Raw genomic sequence first — 21,449 nt, forward strand, 5'->3', positions numbered from 1 at the left:
AGTTGTTTAGAGAAACAATTTAAATGATTCCTTCTTCAAACAAAACTTTGTCCAGTTGTGCCATTGGATCAGTTTGCACATGGGTATCCAAAGTTCCCCCAGCAATGTCACTGTTCTAGACTTGGCTGGTAGTTTGACCACTGAGTATTGTGTGCTCATCCTTTTGAATTAGAAACTAGTAGTGTAACCCTCCTAATATATTTAAATTCTGACTGCAGAAGCTTTGTATCCATCCATATTCAGCCACGTGGTGTTCTCCATTCAGTGCTGCTCAGTGGATTCGATTGAATCTTTTAAATAATGTGCTGTTCACCTCTTTGGCAGTCTTATCTTTTCTGTGTAGTTCATAGTCAAGTCCTAGCCTAAGTGATGTGTCCTGTTTCAGTAATACTTATGATATGAAAGGCCTCTGCCATTGCCTGGCATTTTAATATTGCTTTTAAGCTTCTTGCATTTGTACATAGACTTCACTTTCACTTTTTAACAGATGCCTTGTTCATTTATCTCCTTATACTTTACTGATGGCACACACACTGCTTGTGATCTTTTCCTGGCCTGGGTTGTGTTTTGGGTCCTTCCTTTCACTGGATACAGAAATTAGTATTACCTACATCCTTGATGTAATTTCTGTCATCTTTCCCTTACCTTCTAGTTTAAACACTCAGCCAAAACCTTATTAAATGTATATGCTAGCAATATGGTTTTACTTTGCTGAAGGAGCAGGCTCCACTTTAATCAAAGGGTCCCTCTTCATAGCCACACAGTGAGACCCTGAAGTTCCAGCTGCTTAGCTACCTCCAGTCACCTAGAGACAACTAAGGAAAAGCTTCCTTAGCTGACAAATACTTCTTGCTACTTCTCCCATAGTGAACCACCTACTTGTTTTTATTTATAGTGTCTTAATGAGGATCTCACAGGGAAAGTAAAGAGCTATTAATTTTTACTTATTTGCACAGAAATACTCACACACAATGTTTAAATGGGTCCAGAACTTTAAGGGCTATCAAATGTATCAAGCTTGCTGTTACAGTACAGTAGTTGTTTCTGCTTTATTTTCATGTACAATTTCAGAGTATATAAAACATAGAAAATGAAATATTTTCAAGGCCGAGTAGGTAAAAAAATTCTAAAAATACAGTTTTCCTGTCACAAGACAGAGTTCAAACTTTTCTTGGCATTTTCTTTGTGTACAAAAGATTCACACTTGGACTAACTAAAATATGGCAGCATCTATAGATGGCTGTATGTACTCTTCCAGCATATACTATTTGCTTTACGGGGTTAAGGCTTTCATTATGAAAGCATGATTGTGTATACATGTATGTACATATTTGCATGCTGTATCTTACATATTTAAATATTCAAACTATAAAATGACCCAGGCAAAATGATTTACTTCAGTTATTTTCAGTATCTGTCAAGTAGCCAGTTAGTATTTATACTGTAATGTATGGCCCGTTAGTCATAAGTCAGTTACATAGTTTTGGTCCAAGTATTTTGTATTATAATTTCATTAGATCATTTTACTGTTCATTACATGAAATGTAAGCCAGGGGTGAAGTCATCTTTAACCCTTTCCTTATAGTACATCTTTTTATATACAGAACAAATTCTATTCTTTGTGTACCCAATTATTCCTTTAACAGAATGAAGATTTGGGGACAAACATTTTACAAATTAAAGGAGTGTTAGTTGGTAACTTCACAAGTTAGGACACACTTAGAAGGGAAATAATGCAGATAAGAGACTAGCAGTGTCATGTTACAAGGGCAAAAATGTATAGTACTAGGACTGCTTTAAATCTAGTTTCCCTCTTACTCTACCTGTTCTCTAAGCCAGTAGTTTTTTCCTGCCCCCTGCAAGTAATACATAAACACCACCACTTTGGGAAATAAAGCAAGACCAATTCCCATGTTTGAGATAGTTCACTGAGTTGCATCCATTCCTACCTTGTGAGTAATCAAACAAGTGTTCTCACTGAAGCTGTGTAGGTCAACTATTTAACTGATCTATAGGGTGTAGCTCCGACTTCAGTAGAGCTATGCTATTTTGTATTAGCTGATCTGACTCAAGTGTAACTAGTTACAGGCCTATTCAAAACCTACTAGCTTTCCTTTTTCTAGGCCTAGGGTTTGTCCAACTACGGTAGGTATAAAAAGGCCATGATTAAGTATGCCAAACTATAAAATGCTACTTTAAACCCTGAAGCTACAATAGATGAGTAAAAACCACAACCTTTATCAAGGATGATTAACCAACCTTTAAATCACCATTAACCAAAACTGTATTTTACAGTAGAGAGCATTTAAGTCTAATAGCCTAGTACAGGTTTATATCAGTTATTTCCATATAGAAAAATCCCTGTCTCATTTTCAGGAAGTTTAAGTAAACAGAGCTAAATAGTTTAGGAAGACCCCATCCGTGTGTGTTGAGCAGGTGTGTTTAGGTTCCTTTAAACATCCACAACAGAAGTTAAATGCCATCTGTACATCTATGCATGGTGTGAACCATTTAGAGGGCAGGATCAAACTCTTGTTAATGCCTAGTTTAATGGCAGCCATTTAAAGTTGTGGAACATACAAAGGAAATCTAATTTGGCCTTGGCTTGTTCAGACTCTTGACCCCAGCTGGCAGAGTGTTCCAGTAAACTTACATCATTTTTTCCATAGTCTTTCATACCAAGAACACAGTACATTTTTAGAGAAACAATACCTTTACTACAAAACCACAAATGAGTATATACAAAATGGTTATTGGAATTCTGCTTCTGTACTGCAATGACAGAAATAACTAGATGCTGACATTTATTTACGTTTCCTTAATACTAGGTACATGACACCACTGATCAGAGTAAAAGCAAATGCAATCCAGGCTAGGATGAAGGAATATCCGTACTGGCCACTAGGAACATCAAACTCATATCCATTACTCTTGTGCAGATCTTCATGCTTATTTGTGTAAATGGATGCTGCCATCATAACACAGAGACCTGGAAGAGAAAGAAGGCATTAAAACTGTCTTTATTACTCTTTAAAAGATTTAAAGCAGTTATACAGGCACACAGTGTGTAGTTCTTCAACCACTATTTATCCCCTGCCCAGATGCTGCTTTTCACAATCACTCTTCATCCTCATAACTGTATTTAGAATGATTCCTTTTCTTAAGCCAGGTTTAAATAGTCATGTTACTAAAGTGCTGTCAGTAGAGCTGGATGAAGTTTTTCAATTGAAACATTTTTGGCAGAAAATGGAGATTCTGCGATACTGAAATGTTGTGAATATTGACGGATTTTTTTAAACAAAGTCCAAAAAAAAAATCAGAACATTTGAAACTTGTTAATTATTTAAAATGTTGTGTTAAGCTAGAAATCTAACTAAAATATTTGGCAAAAACACTCAGTTAACTCCCCTCTCCCAACCTTTCAATTTGCTGGAAATTAAAAATAAATAAAATCAGATCAGTCCAAAAGGAAGTTCTCAACTTCTCAAAATTAAGAGTTCCTCCCACCACCACCCAAAAAAATAAACTTATTTGTCTAACTCTGTCAAGTACCATGGTAGTCTGAAGGGAAATAGGATGGTTCCAGGCATATGGGCAGTTCTAAATCTGTACTTGGTGAAAGTAAAAATGAATATTTGCCTGCAAAGTTTGGAAAGTTATTCAAGTATGTTCCTAAGTTAGTACATTTAAGAAGTTTATCTGGGTTTTCCTTCAAAATTCTAACATATACCTCAGAGCAAGGATAAAGTAGTCTGCTTTTTAAACGAACTGTTTGGTTAGCGATACTAAGTTTTAGCCTGTGCTTGAGGCTAAACTAACTGGTTAGTTTTTAGAATTAGTCTTGCACTTGTTCTATTTGTACAAACTTACCAATTATGTACAACATTTTTCTGCTTCTGCTTTGTGTTGTACCATGGCTCCATGCTGAACCCTATTTCCCACTTTTAATGTAAGGGCTATTGAAGTGAGACATGTCAAAGAGCTACTCACATGACAGCAGCTGGATAGTAGAAGTTAACACAAATCTTTCTCCTTGCTTTAGGCGGAAGAGTTGAAGAATGAAAACCAGAAATGCAACACAACACAGAATAGTAGACAGGATCATGGTGGCCTGAATAGCCTGCACAGACTGATATTCTGTGAAAATAAAACCAGGTTTTATTGTAAAGGCAGCTTCCTCCCCAGCCGCTTCCCCTACTAGCACCAACCCTTACCTGTTCCCAACCGTAGTCTGTTCTTAATGGGATTTGTTAGCTACCCTCCTTGCAGTTTCCCCTTCTTGTTTAAGCCACTGCCTCTGTGCCACCTTCCTATTTCCATTCACCCTTACTGACTTTTCTAAAATATGTGCTGTAGGAATTACATGGGGGACATTCTGATCCCAATGATCCCTTCTGGTCTTAGAATCTATTACTGATCTCCGATTAAAGGCAGCTTTTTAAACAGCATCTGACAGCCCTGCAACCACAATGCACAAATAGAGCTTCCCCAGTCTGTCACACTACACCTTCCCAATTCCATCCCTTGCTTCTGATCTGTTGTACAGAGATAAAGTCAGAGGATATAGCAATGCAAGGGTGAGCTACAGTATTCAGGAACATGAATTCCAGCAGTGCTGTCGTTCAGAAAGCATCTGAGGTCAGATGTTTCAGGATTCCTGTGTTAATGCTTCTCTGGTTGCCTTGTCTTAAATAAGGAAGAGTGGACTATGATCTGCTTAGCATTGCACTGAATATTGGGATTGCAAGGGACCTCAGGAGGTCATGTAGTCCAACCCCCTGCTCAAAGCAGGACCAATCCCCAGACAGATTTTTACCCTAGTTTCCTAAATGGCCCCCTCAAGGATTGAACTCACAACCCTGGGTTTAGTAGGCCAATGCTCAAACCACTGAGCTATCCCTCTCCCCCCAAAGCTTCTGCGCCTGAACAGGGACTTGAACCCTGGAACCTCAGATTAAAAGTCTGATGCTCTACCGACTAAGCTACCTGGGCAACTGTAACACAAGCCAGTGTGAATGGATCACTATTCCGCTTTCTACACCGTGGCCCTATAATACAGGATACAGTTTAAGGTGAAGGGGTAGGTCTATGCTGCAATTGGAGGTGTGACTGCAGCAGATATAGACATTCTTGAGCGAGATTTAATCTAACTAGCTCAGGTACCAACAGCAGTGAAGCTCGGGCAGCATGTGCTGCAGCACAGACTAGCCGCCCAAGTACAAGCCTCCCAGGGAGCCTGGGTATGTACTCAGGCAACTAGCTCACTGCTATTGATACTTGACCTAGTTAGATTAACCCCAGCTCACATACATCTACACATGCTGCAGTCACACCTCCAACTGCAGTGTAGACACCCTTTGTCTTGATACGCAAAGCCTTCAATAGAACTGACTTTAGTTATTAAAGACACTGTGTCTTGCTCCAAAATAATGTCCTCCTGTACCAGCTGTGTTCCACCAGCACAGTGAAACTGTCAGCCACTGGGAGATGGCTCGTGAATGCACAGCAGGGCATTGCCGCAGACCTAGAAGAGGTAAGTGACCATGGACCTACCAGCTTTCAAAACTCAGTGCAAAACTCTACTTCCGTTAATCTTTTCCTCAGTTTAGTCTCAATCCTGTAAGTCAATCCAGCTATTGCTCTATAAACTGAAATGGAAAGAGTGTGGGGACTTTTGGTTTTGTTTTGTTGTGTTTAAATACTTGAGGTGCTTACTATAACCATACCCTGATGGAGGCCATAAATTACCTCAATAATCTTCATACCTCCTCGCTAAATGGACTTGTAGATAGAAAATCATTGTATTGTCTAGCCATCCATGATTATACGGGTCAAATTGTTCACCTCTTCGATATAGACCAAGAATGAATGGGTGGGATAAGAGAAATTGTTACTACTGTTGTTTCATAACTGAAATACATCTCTTATTCCCAGTGAAGTCACTCATGTTAAAATGGGATAAATTGAGTCAATATTGTACATTGTGTTCCCTTAGTTAAGATTTTGGATTGTGTTCTGTTTTGTTGATCTTTAAATTAGATTCCTCAAAAGTATTTCTGGTAACTACCATTAATACTATTAGCAGGTTCTTCTAAATTAGAATTTGAAAACTGGAACTTATTTTTAGCATTTAATGCCCTTCATTGCAGTCACATGCGACCACAGTTTTTAACCCAGTTTAGTTTTAGTCTCACTAGTCTGCTATGGACTCTTGATGCCAGAAAATAGGGTGTGTATTTTGTTAGACCTTTCAAACACACTCTAGTGCACTTTATGAACATTAATTCTCAGTTCCTTTGTAGGATGGAGAGGAAGCAATAGCATCCACATTTTATAGATGGAGAAACTGAGGCAGAGAAATAAGTATTTGTCTTGAAACATTTTATAGTGTCTTTACATGATACTCCTTAAAAGCAGCTTCTAGTTTGACAGCTTAATAGTAAGTACTGAAACTCACCTGAATTGTTTTCATTAATGGCTGTACAGTTGGTTGTATTGATACAGACTTTCCAGACATCTGTAGAAAAGTCTTTTCCTACCCACCAGGCCTGTAAAACAATATAAAGGAAATGTATAAAAATTCAGACCAGGAAAGTTAGACCACCTCTTAAAATGGTCTTATAAAAAAATGTTTGGCTTAAATATGTTAACTGTGTCCAAAAACTGTACTGTGCACTTGTTCACAGCTATACAAGTTGGCATCTATGTACAATAGCAGCATTCTCAGCAGCATCTTCAGCCACTTAAATTACTTGGAAGTGGCATATACCTGGTTTCAGCCTAGTGATACAGTCTAAAAGATACATTTATGTAGCACCAAGAAACTGATCACAAAAATCAGTTGCTACTCACTAGGATACAAATGAATAAAAACAGCTTCTGCAATTAATAAATATACATTTCCTGCATTAACTGGTTAAACATTTTGAAATTAAATTAAATAATCTTAAATTCCAATAGTGAAGTACAATTTAGTCTTCTGTGAAGAATAGGAAGGGAATGGGCAAGAAACTTAAATATCCAGTTACTTTGTCCAGATATTGGAGGGACTTTCTGCTGCTCAGGCAAATGTTTCAGGTGATATTTTTAGGACTGATTAAAAAAAATAAAAAGAAATCACAAGTTGTTCCAATTTAAAACTCCACTCATGCCATGTGTCTGCTTTTAAGTGAGGAACTTGCACAATACCATATGGAGAAGTACCAGTTTTCTGCTAGTCAGAAGTCCCCTTGCTCTCAAGAAAAATAGAGATCAGATTCCTAGCTCCAGCTCTCAGAGAGTTCACATTTTCTAAATTTCAAATGTGTCCCCTGAGGATCAGGGAGTTGGAATTTACATACATGTTTAAATTGCTTCTTTTTCTATAACCTCGTGTATGTTTGCAAATTTTGTATTTCTCCCTATGGCTTAAAACCCAATCAACAGGTGAACAGCTGTGGAAACTCTTACTGTAAATATATCCAGTGACTGACACGGGGGTAGTAGGCGCTATTGGAATACTATCAATCTATGCTCCATTGCTATGGTTGACAAATAATAGAGCTCCATGTGGGGAAAGGGGTCATGAATCTTTCTACCCGTCTATGCCACAAGATGCTCACATGGTAGATCACTGCAAGGCAATAGCGAAGCGTGGTGGATATATTGAGGTTAAGATAGGTGAGTGCACACAGCACAAAACTACAGCCACCAGAACTATAAAACAGAAGCCAATGGCTGCATCTGCTACTCCTAGCCAGAAGTAGGAGATCACCAGCCAGAAATGACAGTGTCTGTTCTTTTAATGAACAGAAGTGAAGCCTTCCCTTGTACATTCAGGTGGGGCCCTATGTTATGTGAGATATAAGATGCTCTTGTAATACATGCGAGCAAGGGAGTAAAACTACAGCCTTGGGAAGTTGGAAGCTTGTGCATGAATTTCCTGACTGATTTAATGTCAAACATCATGCAAAGTTGGTATTGACTTGTCTGTACTCTTGATACAATGTCCAACTGGACATCAGACTGGAAACGATTAGTGACTCATTAAGATACACTTGTGATATTACTATTGTTGGTGTACCGTCTGTTAGCACAAAATAGCACTGTAATGACTGAATGCATCTTACATAGCAACACTACAAATACTGCCAAGCATATTTCCTGAGGAAATCCAGACCAGTTAAAATAACTACCCAGACCTTTATTCTGCTGGGCTTGGAAAAATATGCCATTTAAATATTACCTACAGTAGTGTCTGCTACTGAAATAGTTGTGAGATTATAGCGGTAAGTGGCTAACAAATTGTTTGGAAAGCAGTTCTGGAATTAGTTACTTTACAAGGAGAATTCAGGCTGGATAGTATCCTGAAATACTGGATATTAATTCAAGGAAGACAAAGATAGACAGTTTCACATGTGAAACTGTCTATCAGGTTTTTGACTAATCTGTACTCTTGGCCTTTGTTCAAGATGAACTAAACTGGCAGTTTAAGTATGGCACAAACAAGTGTTTCGGTCCAATGTAGCATTTTGAACACCCATTTCTAATACAGTTTAATTTATCATCATATTCAGCACTGTGCAAAACCAATTCAGGCAATGAGAAAAAAATATTGAGAAGGTGGTTACAAACCTATAGTTTATTTTTTTTTAAAACAATGCAACTAGATGATCAAGAATGCATGCTTCTGTATAGCTAGGGTTACTTGGGTTTCATTTGCTTGGACACTAGTGTATAATATTTGCACTGAAGTTAGCATATTGCCTAACCTGTCTTTCAGTCAGTATTTCCCTAAAGTGTTTATAAAGGAGACAACTGATAGAACTTGAGTTCTTAAGATAGGGATGTAGGACTGGAAGGGACCTCCTGTGTCAGAGTCCAGTCCCCTGCTGTCTTATGCAACCCCATCAAAGAAAAAGTCAAAGTTTTGCAAATGAAGTTTCTGCTAATGGGGGCGGGGGGTGTGGAAAGGGGGAGGTTTTGCTGAGCTAGTTAAAAACAGATGGTGATACAAGCTGTGTTTTCAGTATCCTAAAAGCCTGTGTGTACATTTGCCTTAGCAAGAGTGTACCCTGATAAGTAACTGCAGTAGCAACAGTGGGACAAAGGGTGTTCAGCAAAGGAAAAGATCCAGGTGAAGAGCCAGACATGTACAAATATTGCTAGAGCAAAATTCCTTTATATAAGAGCAAAAGGCCAGTAATGGGAAAATTAACCTTTCCAACCAACACCAAAGTATTTCTAAACTTTGTGGCTCAATTGACTCCAAGCAAGCACAGAAGCTGTAACGTATTTCAACTTCTAGTGTGTCTTCCATAGTACTGTTTTAGGTGCCTTGCACAAATGTATTAATAAGGCTTATTAGGCTGAAAGTCTCCCACTACAAAAATCATAAATTAACTGGTTCTGTGTATGTGACATTGGCAGGAGTGCAGTAAAATCTTCACTTCTCCCCAAACTCAGCAATACCCAGAGCCACAACTTCAGCCTCCAAGCTACAGTGTTTGTAGGTTCTTGGCCAGTAGATACATGTAATTGCAGGCCCATAGGTCACATCCCCCTGCCCTGCTCCAGAATGCTGCTCTGTGAAACGTAGCGGCGTGGCAGTGATTTGGATAGCCTCTTCCAGACACAGTCGCAGCAGGAGGTTTCAGGTCTTACGAGCAAGTACAAGAAGCCGAGAATTTCCCCATTAATTAGATCAAGTGTACTAAATCCTAACACTGTCAAATGCTTCGGAGAACTCAAAAAAAACAAGCGTATGAAATAAACACAAAACCAAGAGAGAAGAGAGTCAGTTGGGAAGTGAGGGATCTGATAAAAAAGGGCATTACTTCAGCAGAGAGGGGCATTGTTTAGGTTAAATATGCTAGTTGGTTACATTTTGGGTTGGCCTGAGGAGCAACTGCTGGTTTAATTTTTGATCTGACTGTACTTTTAATATTCAGCTAGACTCTAGGACCAGGAAATGTTTTTCTTCACATTTTATATAAAGGTGCATTTATATTTCAATTATGATTGTGCCCAGATTACAAGCTGGGGAAGCTGCTTTTTCTGTGACTACACAGCTAGAAAATGCATAATCTGAAGCTCAAGTCAGTATAACATGGAGAAACGTATGGCTCTGAATTAGAATTTCTAGGTGGAATGAAACTTACATTGTCAATGGTTGAGATGAACAACAGCGCTGCTGAAGTTATGTGAAACACAATAATGAAAGCCAGAAGAATCAACATGGTTGCTCCGTGAAGGTTTAACGTGAGATAAAGCTGTTTAAAAACAAGGTATATATATATAATTAGATTATGTAGTGATAAACTGAATAGCGGACATCTGACATCTTAAAACATGGATATGATCTCAATCGCCTGCGGAATAGGAAGGTGCGAGTATTAATTATTTTCAGAGTAAGGAAATACTGTATCTGCCAAAATGTTACTGTTATGTATATTTTGAGCCAGGAAGTCAGAGCACTTCCTTTTATAAAGATAGAAAGCTCTCTGGTAGCTTTGGTCAATTTTGGTATAGAATAGCATAATGCAACAATTTCACTAGATATACAGGATTAGTTAGAGAGTTCCTTATGTCCTTTCCTGTTGCAATGAGTTACAACTTATATATATATGAGAATGGGAGTGTTGCTTTTTGTAATATGTCAATTACAGACAGATGCATTGTCCTACCCTTGTTGGGTGACAAACAGTTCTACAGAATTTCCTAGCGGCACATACATTTCTTACTGTGAGCCTCTCCAGCAATGAAATGGGGTTTAGGATAGCTTGTCTTTTCTTTTAAGAAAGTTAGTGTTTTAAAGATCAAGAGTGAGATCCTGGTCCCTCTGAAGACAATGGAGTCCTGGCAATAGGATTACAATAGGGTCAAGATTTCACCCTAAATCTTCAAGGAGGAAGAAATACTGGATTCAAAAGGATGCTGTTGCCAATGAAACTGGGAGAAGATTAAGCAGTTCAGGAATCATTTGCTAGGTTTATCAAGGACTATGGTATACTATATTATATTACACCATACAAAAGGTCTTAGTTTTTGTTTGAGGAAAAACTGTTCTAGGCCTTTTGTCTATTGGAGGATAAAGTAACACTCAGTCAGGAAAGTGTAGCTTTGCTCATACTCATTGTAGCCAGTTTACCATCAGTCACAATTCTTTTTCCAGTCCACCTTTATCTTATTGCCCAGTCAGCCCCCCTTTGATGTCAAGAGCAATCAGAAAGGGACCACTAAGAAAGAGGTATGGGTAGTCACCAAACACAGGGGGGAAAGTATTGTCTTTAACATACTTAAACTTGTGTTATTGCCTGCTATCCTTTACCTTTTTCCTCTTACTATTTAAGAATGCTTGCCAATGAGAGTGTATTTTACTTATGTCCAGTTGTGTATTTTTCTGTTTCAAGCTCTTTATATTTCAGTATAAGGCCATTGTATATACCATTATGAGAGTACTGATATGCATGATTGAAATTAAGATGTTTATGTTAACGGATATTTCTCCATTTCCTTTACTATGGAGGGTTTTTTCAAATGACCAGATTCACATAACAGACTTAATTTAATGGTTAGTCTATGTTTACAAACTTACCACAACCAAGTTGCTGCGTGTCTCAACCCCAGCCTTATCTGCTAGACTCATGAACTACATGTACACACAGCAATGCAGACAGTGAGTTTATCTAAATAAAAGACTACTTTGACAGCATTTTTAAAAGAGCAATGGATCTACTGGCATTCCCCTCTTCCAAAATACAACTACTCTGCAAAAGTTTAACAAAAAGCGAACAGCATATAGACATACTGTATGAAAACTAGAAGTTCCAGACTAATGGGCGGAGTCTACTATGGAGTATCATAAGATGTATGAACCCATTTAACAAAGCTTTTCTCAAAAAACACTGATCTGATAGGTCTTTTTCATATGTAATTGGCATAATCCTACTGGAATATTGCAAAGTTAAATCTGGATTTTAAGTTAAAGGAAACTACTTTACAGTGTATGCCTGTCTAATTACTCACGGTTAAACTTTGCCTTTTCCACCTCTAGCCTTGAGTATGCTAATTTTCACCAACAAATCCATGCTATTATATAACTGAAGCCATTAGTCATGTTTGTTCCTATTAATGTCATCCAGATTCTTCCTTGAATGAAGAGTATAAATCTTGTGGTTTTTTATAAAGGTAGTTTGAAACCATCCATACCACTAATCTCCATACTGAATGGAGAGCACACTCTCTCCCTAGTTTAAGATTTCATCTGCTGGACAAATTGTGCCCAAACAAGAACTTAATCAGGTATCAACAGGTCAGTTGCCACACCAGGAGAGAAGCAAATTGTATTACAGTAGAAAAAGCAGTATGATGCAATTTTGAGATTAATTCATATCTCCTATCCTGCTGTACAAACTAACCAGATTTGATCAAATCAAAATCAGCCTGGTAAAATCAAGTTTTACTAGCCTAGAAGAAAAAAAATCTTTTCCAAGTTAACAGTTTTGATTTACTGATTTTCAACTATAGATTTAAGTACTTTAGAAAGTTATAGATAAACATCCTCCTTATTTCACAGAATGGGTCATGAGGAACTAGACATTGTGTATTAAGTCAATATTGCCAACCTTAAGCTTTCAAAATACTTCAATCAGGTCCTCAAATAAAAAATCTTTAACAAAAAATGATTTTATGCCAATGAAATTTGGCTTGGAATCTCCTAATAACTTGAATCCAGGAGCCAGAGCTTGAAGAAAAATCACCACATGTAGATTAGCAACCCAGTAGAATCTAAGATCCTTTGTGCTCTATCCACTGGTCAACAGCTCCCTTATGATGCAAATAATGAAACTACTAATGATTTTAGTTACCTATCAAATTATTCAGCCTGGCCACAGAGATGTTTGCAAGACCCAGTGCTCAAAGAATCAGACATTTAAAAACCCTGCTGGTGAGGTACATTTAATTGATAGGAGAGTACAGCTGTCAAATTCAGCACCTGGGTGCACTAAAAATTTAGCAATGGCCAAGAAGGGAGACCTCTCCTCGTGGCAGCTAGAAGATAACATGAAAAAGCCAATACCTGTTGTCAACTATCCAATTAAACACAGAAGTCAATGAAAAATGCAACTTCTTCAGCAGTGACAAGCTTAACCTATTTTATAAATTACATTTTTATGACATCAGAACTTTTACCTAAATTCAAGTAATTAACATAGACTCAAATCTTCCAATTTGCTGTTTGGAAGCCAGCCAAGAAAGTCTGAAATCAGAGCTATACTAAAGAGCTTTCTCCAGGGTTGAGCTGGTAAAGAGGAACCAGGAAGTCTACAGCTTCATTAACTGAGATCATACCTCCAAACTAATAAGGCCCAAACTTGGGATGGGATGCAATGCATAACAAAGACCTACAATGAGGGGAATTTATTTTCCCTCTTGCAGAATGCTTAGATCTTCAGTTTTATGATTCTTAATTGCAGGAGTGATTGGTTAAGGATGTGCCAGGGTCAGCAATTTTGGGTGGAATACAAATAATTTCTGGACTAACATGCCCTTCATAATGAAGCATACTGAGGCATGACTGACTAAAGTAGGATGTCTGTGTTTCAATATAAGGCTGCCTGTCTTTTTAAGGTTTGAAAAAAACAACCCTTCCTCAACTTCCTCCTTTGAGAATCCCCCAGAATGCATTGCTGAAAACCAAGGAGACTGGCCCGTTAGGTTATTGGGGAAGAGAGGGAGATGCCTCAAGTGCTAGCCCAATACAGAAGCAGCAGTGGGAATAAACCTGCCATCCCATCATGTTTTAGCAGGGCAGAAACCCAGGAAGAGAATGAAGAGGTCTGTATGGCCCAGACATTACTAGCAACAGCTCGCTCCCCTTTGCCTCAAGGCTGAGAAGAGCAGAGGTATCCCAGCCCTCAAAGTAACAGAAGCAGTCAGGATGTATGTTCTACCTAAGTGCAATAGAACATGGCCACTGGCAGAAGCAGGTAGCTACTTTCCCTTCTGAGGTGAGCCTGCAGCACAGGGAACACTCCCAAGCAGCAGGTCACTGCTCTCTCAACTTCTGTTGCTGTGACAGACGAGCTTTTGAGCTACACTGAGCTCTTCTTCAACACTGCAAACAGCTAGTTTAGCCTGGACAATGTCTCATTCTAGGGCACTGGGATCGTGAGTGAAGTATTCTTCCCTCTCACCTCCTCTGCAGGTAGCCTCCCTCTCATAGCAGTAGGCAGCTTCAGCTCCCCTTCCCTGGCTGAGCTAGGGAAAAAGAAAGGATTGGACCTTCACCAAGAGGCAGTGGGGAATAGAGGAAAACAGTGAGGGTCAGAAAAGTATAGGACCTATGGACAGGGAATAGAAGATGGGATTCACTAGGGGCCTTCTGGAGGGTTTGTGCCTTTTAAGCTAGCTTTCTCTGCTCAGCCCTTCCCTCTGCCCAGTGAAGTCCAACATGGTTCATACACAGCCTTAAGGTGGCCTGTCTTCAGATACTTTTCCTGGTGATGCACCTCAAACAAATGCAGAAGAGCCGTTTGAGGAAAAGATCCCCTTAGCTTTGTGCACTTCTTCTATCAGCACAGAGCAAAAGGAACAGCTCTTTCCATTTCTCTTCACTCAAAGGCAAGAGGCACAACACTCATCTCAAAAACATCCTCAGGGTATGTCTACACTGCTATGTAAGCCCAGAGTTAGCAGCATTCAAGTTAGCAGACCCTGGATTTGTTAACCTAGGGCTTGAGAGCTACACTAATTTGTAACCCCAGGTTAGGAATAGTTGAACTCAGGGTCCTAACCTGTGGCTCTAGGGTCCATATTGCTTTATATGGGCCCAAGTCCAACCACCCATAGCCCAGACTTCCTAGCATCCTCCCAAAATGTGGCTGCTCTAGCCTTTTATATGTGGGGCAGTGTGGGAAAACTTGACTGTCCATCAAACTTGATTGTCTAAAGGATAGAGAAAATTGGCTCATGGAATTGTGGAATACTTTTGGTAGATACCCAGAGCACAAGTCCCACAGGGCTGTGTCTACATTGTAAAGCAATAGAGCTTGAACTCTGGTTCCCAGCTTCACTCAGGCTTGGACCCTCCACCCCTGAGGGACCCTGGGACCCTGGATTAACATGCTTTATGTGTAGAAGGAATGGGGGGTTAGGCTTAAACCTGAGTTTGAACCTTGGGCTTATACTGCAGTGTAGACATACCCACAGCTGGCCCATAGTAGTTGACTCAACTGCAGGGCTATAAAACTGCAATGTAGATGTCTCTTGAAGGTTCCAGAGCCTGGGCTCTGGCTCAAGCCCAGAAGAGTTGTACACTGCAGTTGTATAGCCCTACATGCCTGAATCAGCTGATACAAGGCAGCTGTGAATGTTTAAAAGCACATAGTCATACTCTTACAGGCCAGACTTTCTCATTCCTAACGTTAAGAGGAGCAGCTCCAATTCTGTTCCAGTTGAGGAAGAGAGAGTTTCATTCTGAAGCAGTGTTTTTCCATCATTCCTCCTCTTCAGAGTTTGTGTAGGTTTTTTAAAATGGGAAGTTGTGATGGGGTGTCCTGTTCCCACCCCACACAGACATACACTCTGCTGCTAGGGTTGATGAAGGCCAATAAGGAGGCTAATTAACCTGACAGGCCACAGCTGCCTAGGACTACTGAGGAACTATACCCCGGAAGGGGGAACTTTGAGTAACCTAGCCGGAGAGCTGAATGACAGAGGGGGGGGCTGCAGGCCAGCCAGAGAGTTGGAGTGACGGCATGCAAACTGGAAGAGGGTATTGACTGAATGAGCTAATCCCCAGCAAGAGGCACCACAAGCGGTGAGTGATGCGCCCCATGACAATATGGCAGAGAATGTGGGTATGATACTCACTCCTGACCCAAGGAGAGTTTGAAAGATTGTGCAGGAAATTGCCCCTGATATAAGGGGAGGTGCGAGAGACTGAGAAACTGTTTAAGATAGCCACCCTGATACAAGGGGAGTGGGAAAGGCAAGGGGTAAAGAGACAATGGCACTACAGTGTGCGGAGGTCTTTTTGGCAGAAAGTAGGTATACCCACCCCAGCTGGCCTTCAGAGTGGCTGCCCCCACTGAAGGGGGTTGATGAGCAACCAAAGGGAATCCAGGGCCTAAAGAGGCAGATCCTGGAGAACCACTAGCAACAGTAGGAGGCATAGAGATACCTGGAAGAATACACGAGGGAGCTAGCTGAAGAGCAACGTTATTTGCTCAAGACCCTCCAGCCAGTGAGCTGGGACCAGAGAGGCTTGGGCAAGAAGTGAGGTTCCAGAGTCAGGAAGCCAGAAGTCTGAGCAGAGTAGTGTTAATCTGTGAGTGGAAAGGACGCTTTAAGAGAAGGTGCCCTTGTTGGGAAGAGAAGAAATCCTGCCCCAAGGGAAAGAGAGCAGGAAAACCCCAAGATGCCCGACCTGTGAAAAGAACAGGAAGGTGGGGTGCTTGTTTCACCTGTGGAGAGCCAGGGCATGTGAAGGGGCAGTGCCCTCACAAGCAGAACTGTAGCCCAGGGAAGGATGGGGGATGAGAAAAAAGTGAGGGGCAAGGGGTCAAAAAAAAGGACCAAGAAGAGCCAGATACTCAGAGCGGGGTACACTAACGTAGTGGAGAAGGCTGAAAGGGAGAAGAGAAAAGAGAGATTGGAGAGAAAGAAGAGTCTCTTAGAGGCCACGCTAAATGGATGTGGGGACCAGTACAGAGGCTAAAGGAGGCGAGCTGGGAACTCAGACCCAGGGAGAAGGGGTGTCAGGAGAGTCTGTAGAGCAAAGGCTAGGGCTACAGGAGAAGCTGAAAGCCACCAGGCTGGCCTTGCAGGTAGCACAAGAATTCCAGAGGCAGAAGTTCAGAGACTCCATTGAGGAGAATGGCAAGTTGCTCCTCATTGTGGGAGACCTGGAGCATGAGAGGGATGACTTGCAGGCCCAACTGCAACAGCTCCAGGGGAGGAGGTACCTGCCCCCTTCCCTCGTGGACAGGGGTGCTGGAAGTAGGGGTGCTGCCACACCCCCTGGCTTGAAGTAGCAATAACAAATACCAAATGCATGGTTTCTATCATCTGCACCCCAATATAAAAAATTGTTCCAGCACCCCTGCCCCTGGGTGGCAGTCTTGAGTGGGAGGGTATGTGATGGGGTGTTCCCTCACACACTCACTGCTATGGTTAATGAGGGCCAAGAAGGAGACTGACTAACCTGACAAGCCACAGCTGAGGGGAATCAGGTGGGCACCTAATCCCCTGAGTGGATAAGGGAGCCTAGCTGTGGAGGAATGAGCTGGGCAGGAAATATAAAGACAGGGATTTAGAAGCAGTGAGGGTTGCTGCGAAAGCGTAGACACTCCTAGGAGTAGGGGGAGGAGTGTTTAGAGCAGGGTTCGGCAATGTTTGGCACGCGGCTCGCCAGGGTAAGCACCCTGGCGGGCCGGGCCAGTTTTATTTACCTGCTGACGCGGCACATCGCTCGCCCGCGCCACTTCTCGCCGCCCCCATTGGCCCAGGACGGCGAACCACAGCCAGTGGGGGCCGCGATCGGCCGAACCTGCCGCGTCAGCAGGTAAATAAAACTGGCTCGGCCCGCCAGAGTGCTTACCCTGGCGAGCCGCGTGCCGAACGTTCCGACCCCTAGTTTAGAGACTGCAGGGTGTGTTGGCTGTAGTCACTTCCTGGGGAGAGGAAGAAGGTTTTGGGTACCAGGGAAAGAGCAGTGAGGCTAGAGAAAAAAAGGCTGGACTGCTGAGCTGAGAGTCCCTTGGCTGGAACCCGGAGAAGAGGGGGGGCCTAGATTCCCCTACTGGCCACTGTGGGAGTGGCACCAAAGTAATGAATGGGAAGACTGACTAGGACTGTTGAGGAACTATACCCCGAAAGGGGGAACTTTGAGTGATCTAGCCAGAGGGCTGAGTCACAGAGAGGATGCTGCGGTTCCTGAGACAGAAAGAGGGGCTGCAGGCTGAGAGAGCTGGAGTGGTGGCATGCGAACCACAGAACAGGGTGTTGACTGAATGAGCTAATCCCCAGAGTGACCAGCAGGAGGCACCATGAGTGGTGTGCCCTGTGATAGAAGTAATAATGAATAGATTTCAGCTGTGCATCTGTAGGCACACCACATTCCAATATGCTGCAACAGCAGTGGTGCCTTTGTTAAAATTAAGTCACCCCCTGGATGGTGGTGGTGATCTTTTCTATATAGCATTTTGTGGGGATAGGGAAGGAGACAGTAGGTGTAAAAATTGTGTAGGTTTTTTGGGGGGGGGGGTATCATTTGACTAATCTCTTCTCCCTCCATTCACGTGGCCCTCTACTTATTCCATTATGTGAAGGGGGGAAAAACCCAGTCCACAAGTTGGCAGGGAGGGGGTTAAAATCCCTCCTCTGGAGAAAGAGGCATATATATTCCCCAAGTGTGGAGTAGAAGGGCTGGCCAGAGGTAGGAAAGTGATTCCCCCTAGCTATCTATAACAGCATTGTACTGTGGAGAGTTAGAAGGCAAATCTGGCAATGGGTTGGGAAAGATGGATTTGTATGAAAATGGCTGGTGCAGAACACTGGATGGACCATTTTTCTGTAAGGAACTTTGTTGTAGCAAGCCATGCCTTGGCTCTCCAAACCCCTCTGGGCATAACTTACCGGATAAAAGTGCTTAGGTCAGAATGGTCATTTCACATGGAGTTGCCAAGTTGTGCTTAATATTACAAGCTTTTACCACTCCTAGCTTTGTGTTGCGGTGGCCTGAGTCAGAAATTCATGCTACGCTTCAAATTTTTGTGGTCACAAGTAATATGAGCGTAAAGCTGCTGCACTTGGCATATTGTACATGTGCACACTTGGCTTCTTGCACTGGTGCTGCACATATTCACCAGGTGTGCTTGTGAGCGCCAGGTTTGTATAATTTTTGAACGGGTCCAAGCAGAGCCGTCTCATCCGTAGGATGGACTGGGGCAACCACCCTGGGCCCCGTGCTTTGGGGGGCCCTACACTTCAGGGAGATGCAGGTTCCAGGGCAGCCTGGGGGGTTAGCGAGGGGCCTGGCGCTGGCAGCAGCGAGCAACCCGGCCCCAGCCGGCCCTGATGGCTCCCGGGGCGGGGGGCTTGGGGGAAGGGGTGGGGCAGAGCAGGAGTGGGCTGGGGCTGGGTTGCCGGCTGGTGCCAGGTCCCCTGCTAACTCCCCAGGCTTCCCTGGACCCCGCATCCCCCTGAAGCGTGGGGCCCCCCAAAGCACGGGGCTGGGGCGGTTGCCCTGGTCCATCCTATGGACAGGACAGCTCTGAAAACATGAGCCCAAACATTCGTGGAGCTGGGCCCACGTTCTTGAATATTGGTGGAGCACTGGCACCACAGGCCCATATAACTTGCCGCCTATGGCGTGTGTTTGTGTACAGTACACCATGGATAGGTATTCTAGTGCACAATCCACCATCACCCAAACACTGTCTTTTGGCAATGCGTGGTAGGACAGAAACAAGTTGTGCAGGGGTGATTGGGAGGAAGGGGTCAATTTCCCAGCATGCAACTGTCTCCATCCCATAATTTTCACACCTTTTTTTTTAAAAAATCCCATGAACCCACATGGTCCTCCTCACTGTCTGCCATCTTGACAGAAGCATGGAGTCCGCACAGCTCCGCACTATTGTCATAAGCGTTGCAAGCACAGAATGCAAAATCCTCTGGAATTTGCAGAGCTGGAAGAAGAACTGAATCAGTGGGAATATGATGATTTCCTGGAGGGCATATTGCTGTGGGACATAGCATGAAACGGGAGTGGCGGAAGCTCCCTAAATGTGGGGGTGGGGAGCAGGCCCCTTCCCATGAGGCTCTGCCCCCTCATGCCGCCCCTTCCCCCCAAGTCCCACCCTCTGCTTGCTCCTCTCTCCCTCCCATTGCTCACCCTCATGGCCAGTAAAACTGGGAGGGCATAACCTTCCCACTTTTAAAAGTGATGGCTCCCTTGTTCAGGGAGCTACAGTAATGCCTTGTGGTGTACTGTACTCTTCCTGCCCCAGCTATTTTGGGCAAAGTTAGGATTCGTGTGATGTACATCTATTGGTGTACAACTTTGTCAATGGACCTATTAATCTTGTGGCACTTGCTATATATTTAGGATTATTCCACTGTTTGTCACTGATCCTATGAGTTGTCACACTGTGCGATGACAAATAAGTGGGTGTGTTTGGTATGACTAGGCATTCTGTAGCATATATTGTGAACTAATAGGATGAATTATTTTCCAAATAATAGAATTTTGAGTAACACAACCAATGCGCAAAGAAAAATCTGTGCAATTTAAAGGCAAGTACAGTAACAATTTAATAAATTAATGAAACAGAACTTAACAAGGGGAAAGAACATGCATGTCCATTTTACCTACACATACAGCAACCATGGCTTTCACAGCTCAGCCTATGTGAAGCTGTGGCTGTCCTTAATGTCCCTTGGTGTGGGTAGGGGTGCAGTCCGTGAAGCCACATGGGATATTGAGGAAGCAGGAAGGTGGTGTAATGAAGTTCTCCATGGACTGCAAAGAGAGACAAGCCTGTGATTGTTGAACCTATAGGTCCACAAGAGTCTGCAGCATCCATGTTAGCTGCCAGAGAAGCTCTATCATGTCCTGGTCCATCTCTGTCTCCTTTCCTGCTGGGCATCCACTCTTTCCTTCTCCAAGCTGTCTGCAATATTCAACCTCCAGGCCCTTTGTGCACAGTCTGATGTGGCACTGGCTAATAGGATCTATTAGAAGAGGACTCTGGAAGACATGTTCATTCTCCTCATCTGGAACCCCTCAAGGCTGCAGTGGCAGCAGCTACAGATAAAACACACAGAGGTACCATTGTCAGTATAGTCACAACAGAAAGCGAAAGTTAAGATTTAGGACTCCTTCCATGCTCCCCTAAAGCTTTAAACAAGACATGCTTATTGACACTTCTGCCTTGAAGTACTTGAGTACGGCACCACTCACAACACCAGGCAGGGTGAATATGACCTGTCAAGGGTGAGGGAAATGAGGAAGGAATTGCTCAGTTGCATGAAACGGAGTATAGGGCAATGGCACTGAATACTGGCACCATTTTCCACCAGCAGTGGTGATTTTAGCTGATATCTCTCCTGAAGGTGACACAGTTGAGAGCACAGCTGCTGCTGGCATCTTAAAGCCACCTGGGCCCATATGCTGCTAGCCTGTGTACTGTGACTGGTGTGGGAAAGTGTCCATGGAGGAAGAAATAAGGCTGCTACCCCTAGAAACCTACTGGAGAGGATTGCAGAGTACCCCCATCAAAGTGTCAAGATCTCTCAGGAGAATGCCAGGGACATGCCTGTGTACATAAACAAAATGGTCTGCATTCCCCACCCCTCCCTAACTCTATGGGGAATGAAAAGCAGATAATGCTACTTCTCCTTGTACTGCTACCTTTTCTAGTATGAGTAAATTTAATGGAAGATCAATAACTGTGTCCTGCTAC

The 21,449-nt window shown here is 42.5% G+C and overlaps 1 protein-coding gene, 1 long non-coding RNA gene and 1 other non-coding gene across 6 annotated transcripts in view; 1 reads left to right on the forward strand and 2 right to left on the reverse strand.

Moving 5' to 3' along the window:
- Positions 1-974: 974 nt before the first annotated feature.
- The window catches only part of EMP2 (epithelial membrane protein 2), a 41,276-nt gene continuing 20,801 nt past the window's right edge, over positions 975-21,449 (reverse strand). For 2 of the 4 annotated variants that reach the window (XM_042861617.2, XM_042861618.2), the window contains 5 exons: positions 20,356-20,791; positions 10,140-10,250; positions 6,458-6,548; positions 3,991-4,137; positions 975-2,989 (listed from right to left, as the gene is read on the reverse strand). In XM_042861617.2, coding sequence (XP_042717551.1) covers positions 2,805-2,989; positions 3,991-4,137; positions 6,458-6,548; positions 10,140-10,217 — 501 coding nt within the window. In that variant the 5' untranslated portion in view covers positions 10,218-10,250; positions 20,356-20,791 and the 3' untranslated portion in view covers positions 975-2,804. Of the gene's footprint in view, positions 2,990-3,990; positions 4,138-6,457; positions 6,549-10,139; positions 10,251-12,848; positions 12,889-20,355; positions 20,792-21,449 lie in introns of those variants that run through there. The other 2 variants (XM_065558817.1, XM_005295239.4) reach the window with 2 other exon arrangements.
- On the reverse strand, positions 4,920-4,992 carry TRNAK-UUU (transfer RNA lysine (anticodon UUU)). The gene has a single exon. It is a non-coding gene; the product is annotated as a tRNA-Lys (tRNA).
- The window catches only part of LOC135973808 (uncharacterized), a 142,524-nt gene continuing 136,457 nt past the window's right edge, over positions 15,383-21,449 (forward strand). The window contains exon 1 of the long non-coding RNA XR_010590826.1: positions 15,383-15,802. This is a non-coding gene — a long non-coding RNA (uncharacterized LOC135973808). The remainder of the gene's footprint in view (positions 15,803-21,449) is intronic.

Source organism: Chrysemys picta, chromosome 10 (genome assembly GCF_011386835.1).
Source record: "Chrysemys picta bellii isolate R12L10 chromosome 10, ASM1138683v2, whole genome shotgun sequence".
NCBI lineage: Eukaryota > Metazoa > Chordata > Testudines > Emydidae > Chrysemys > Chrysemys picta.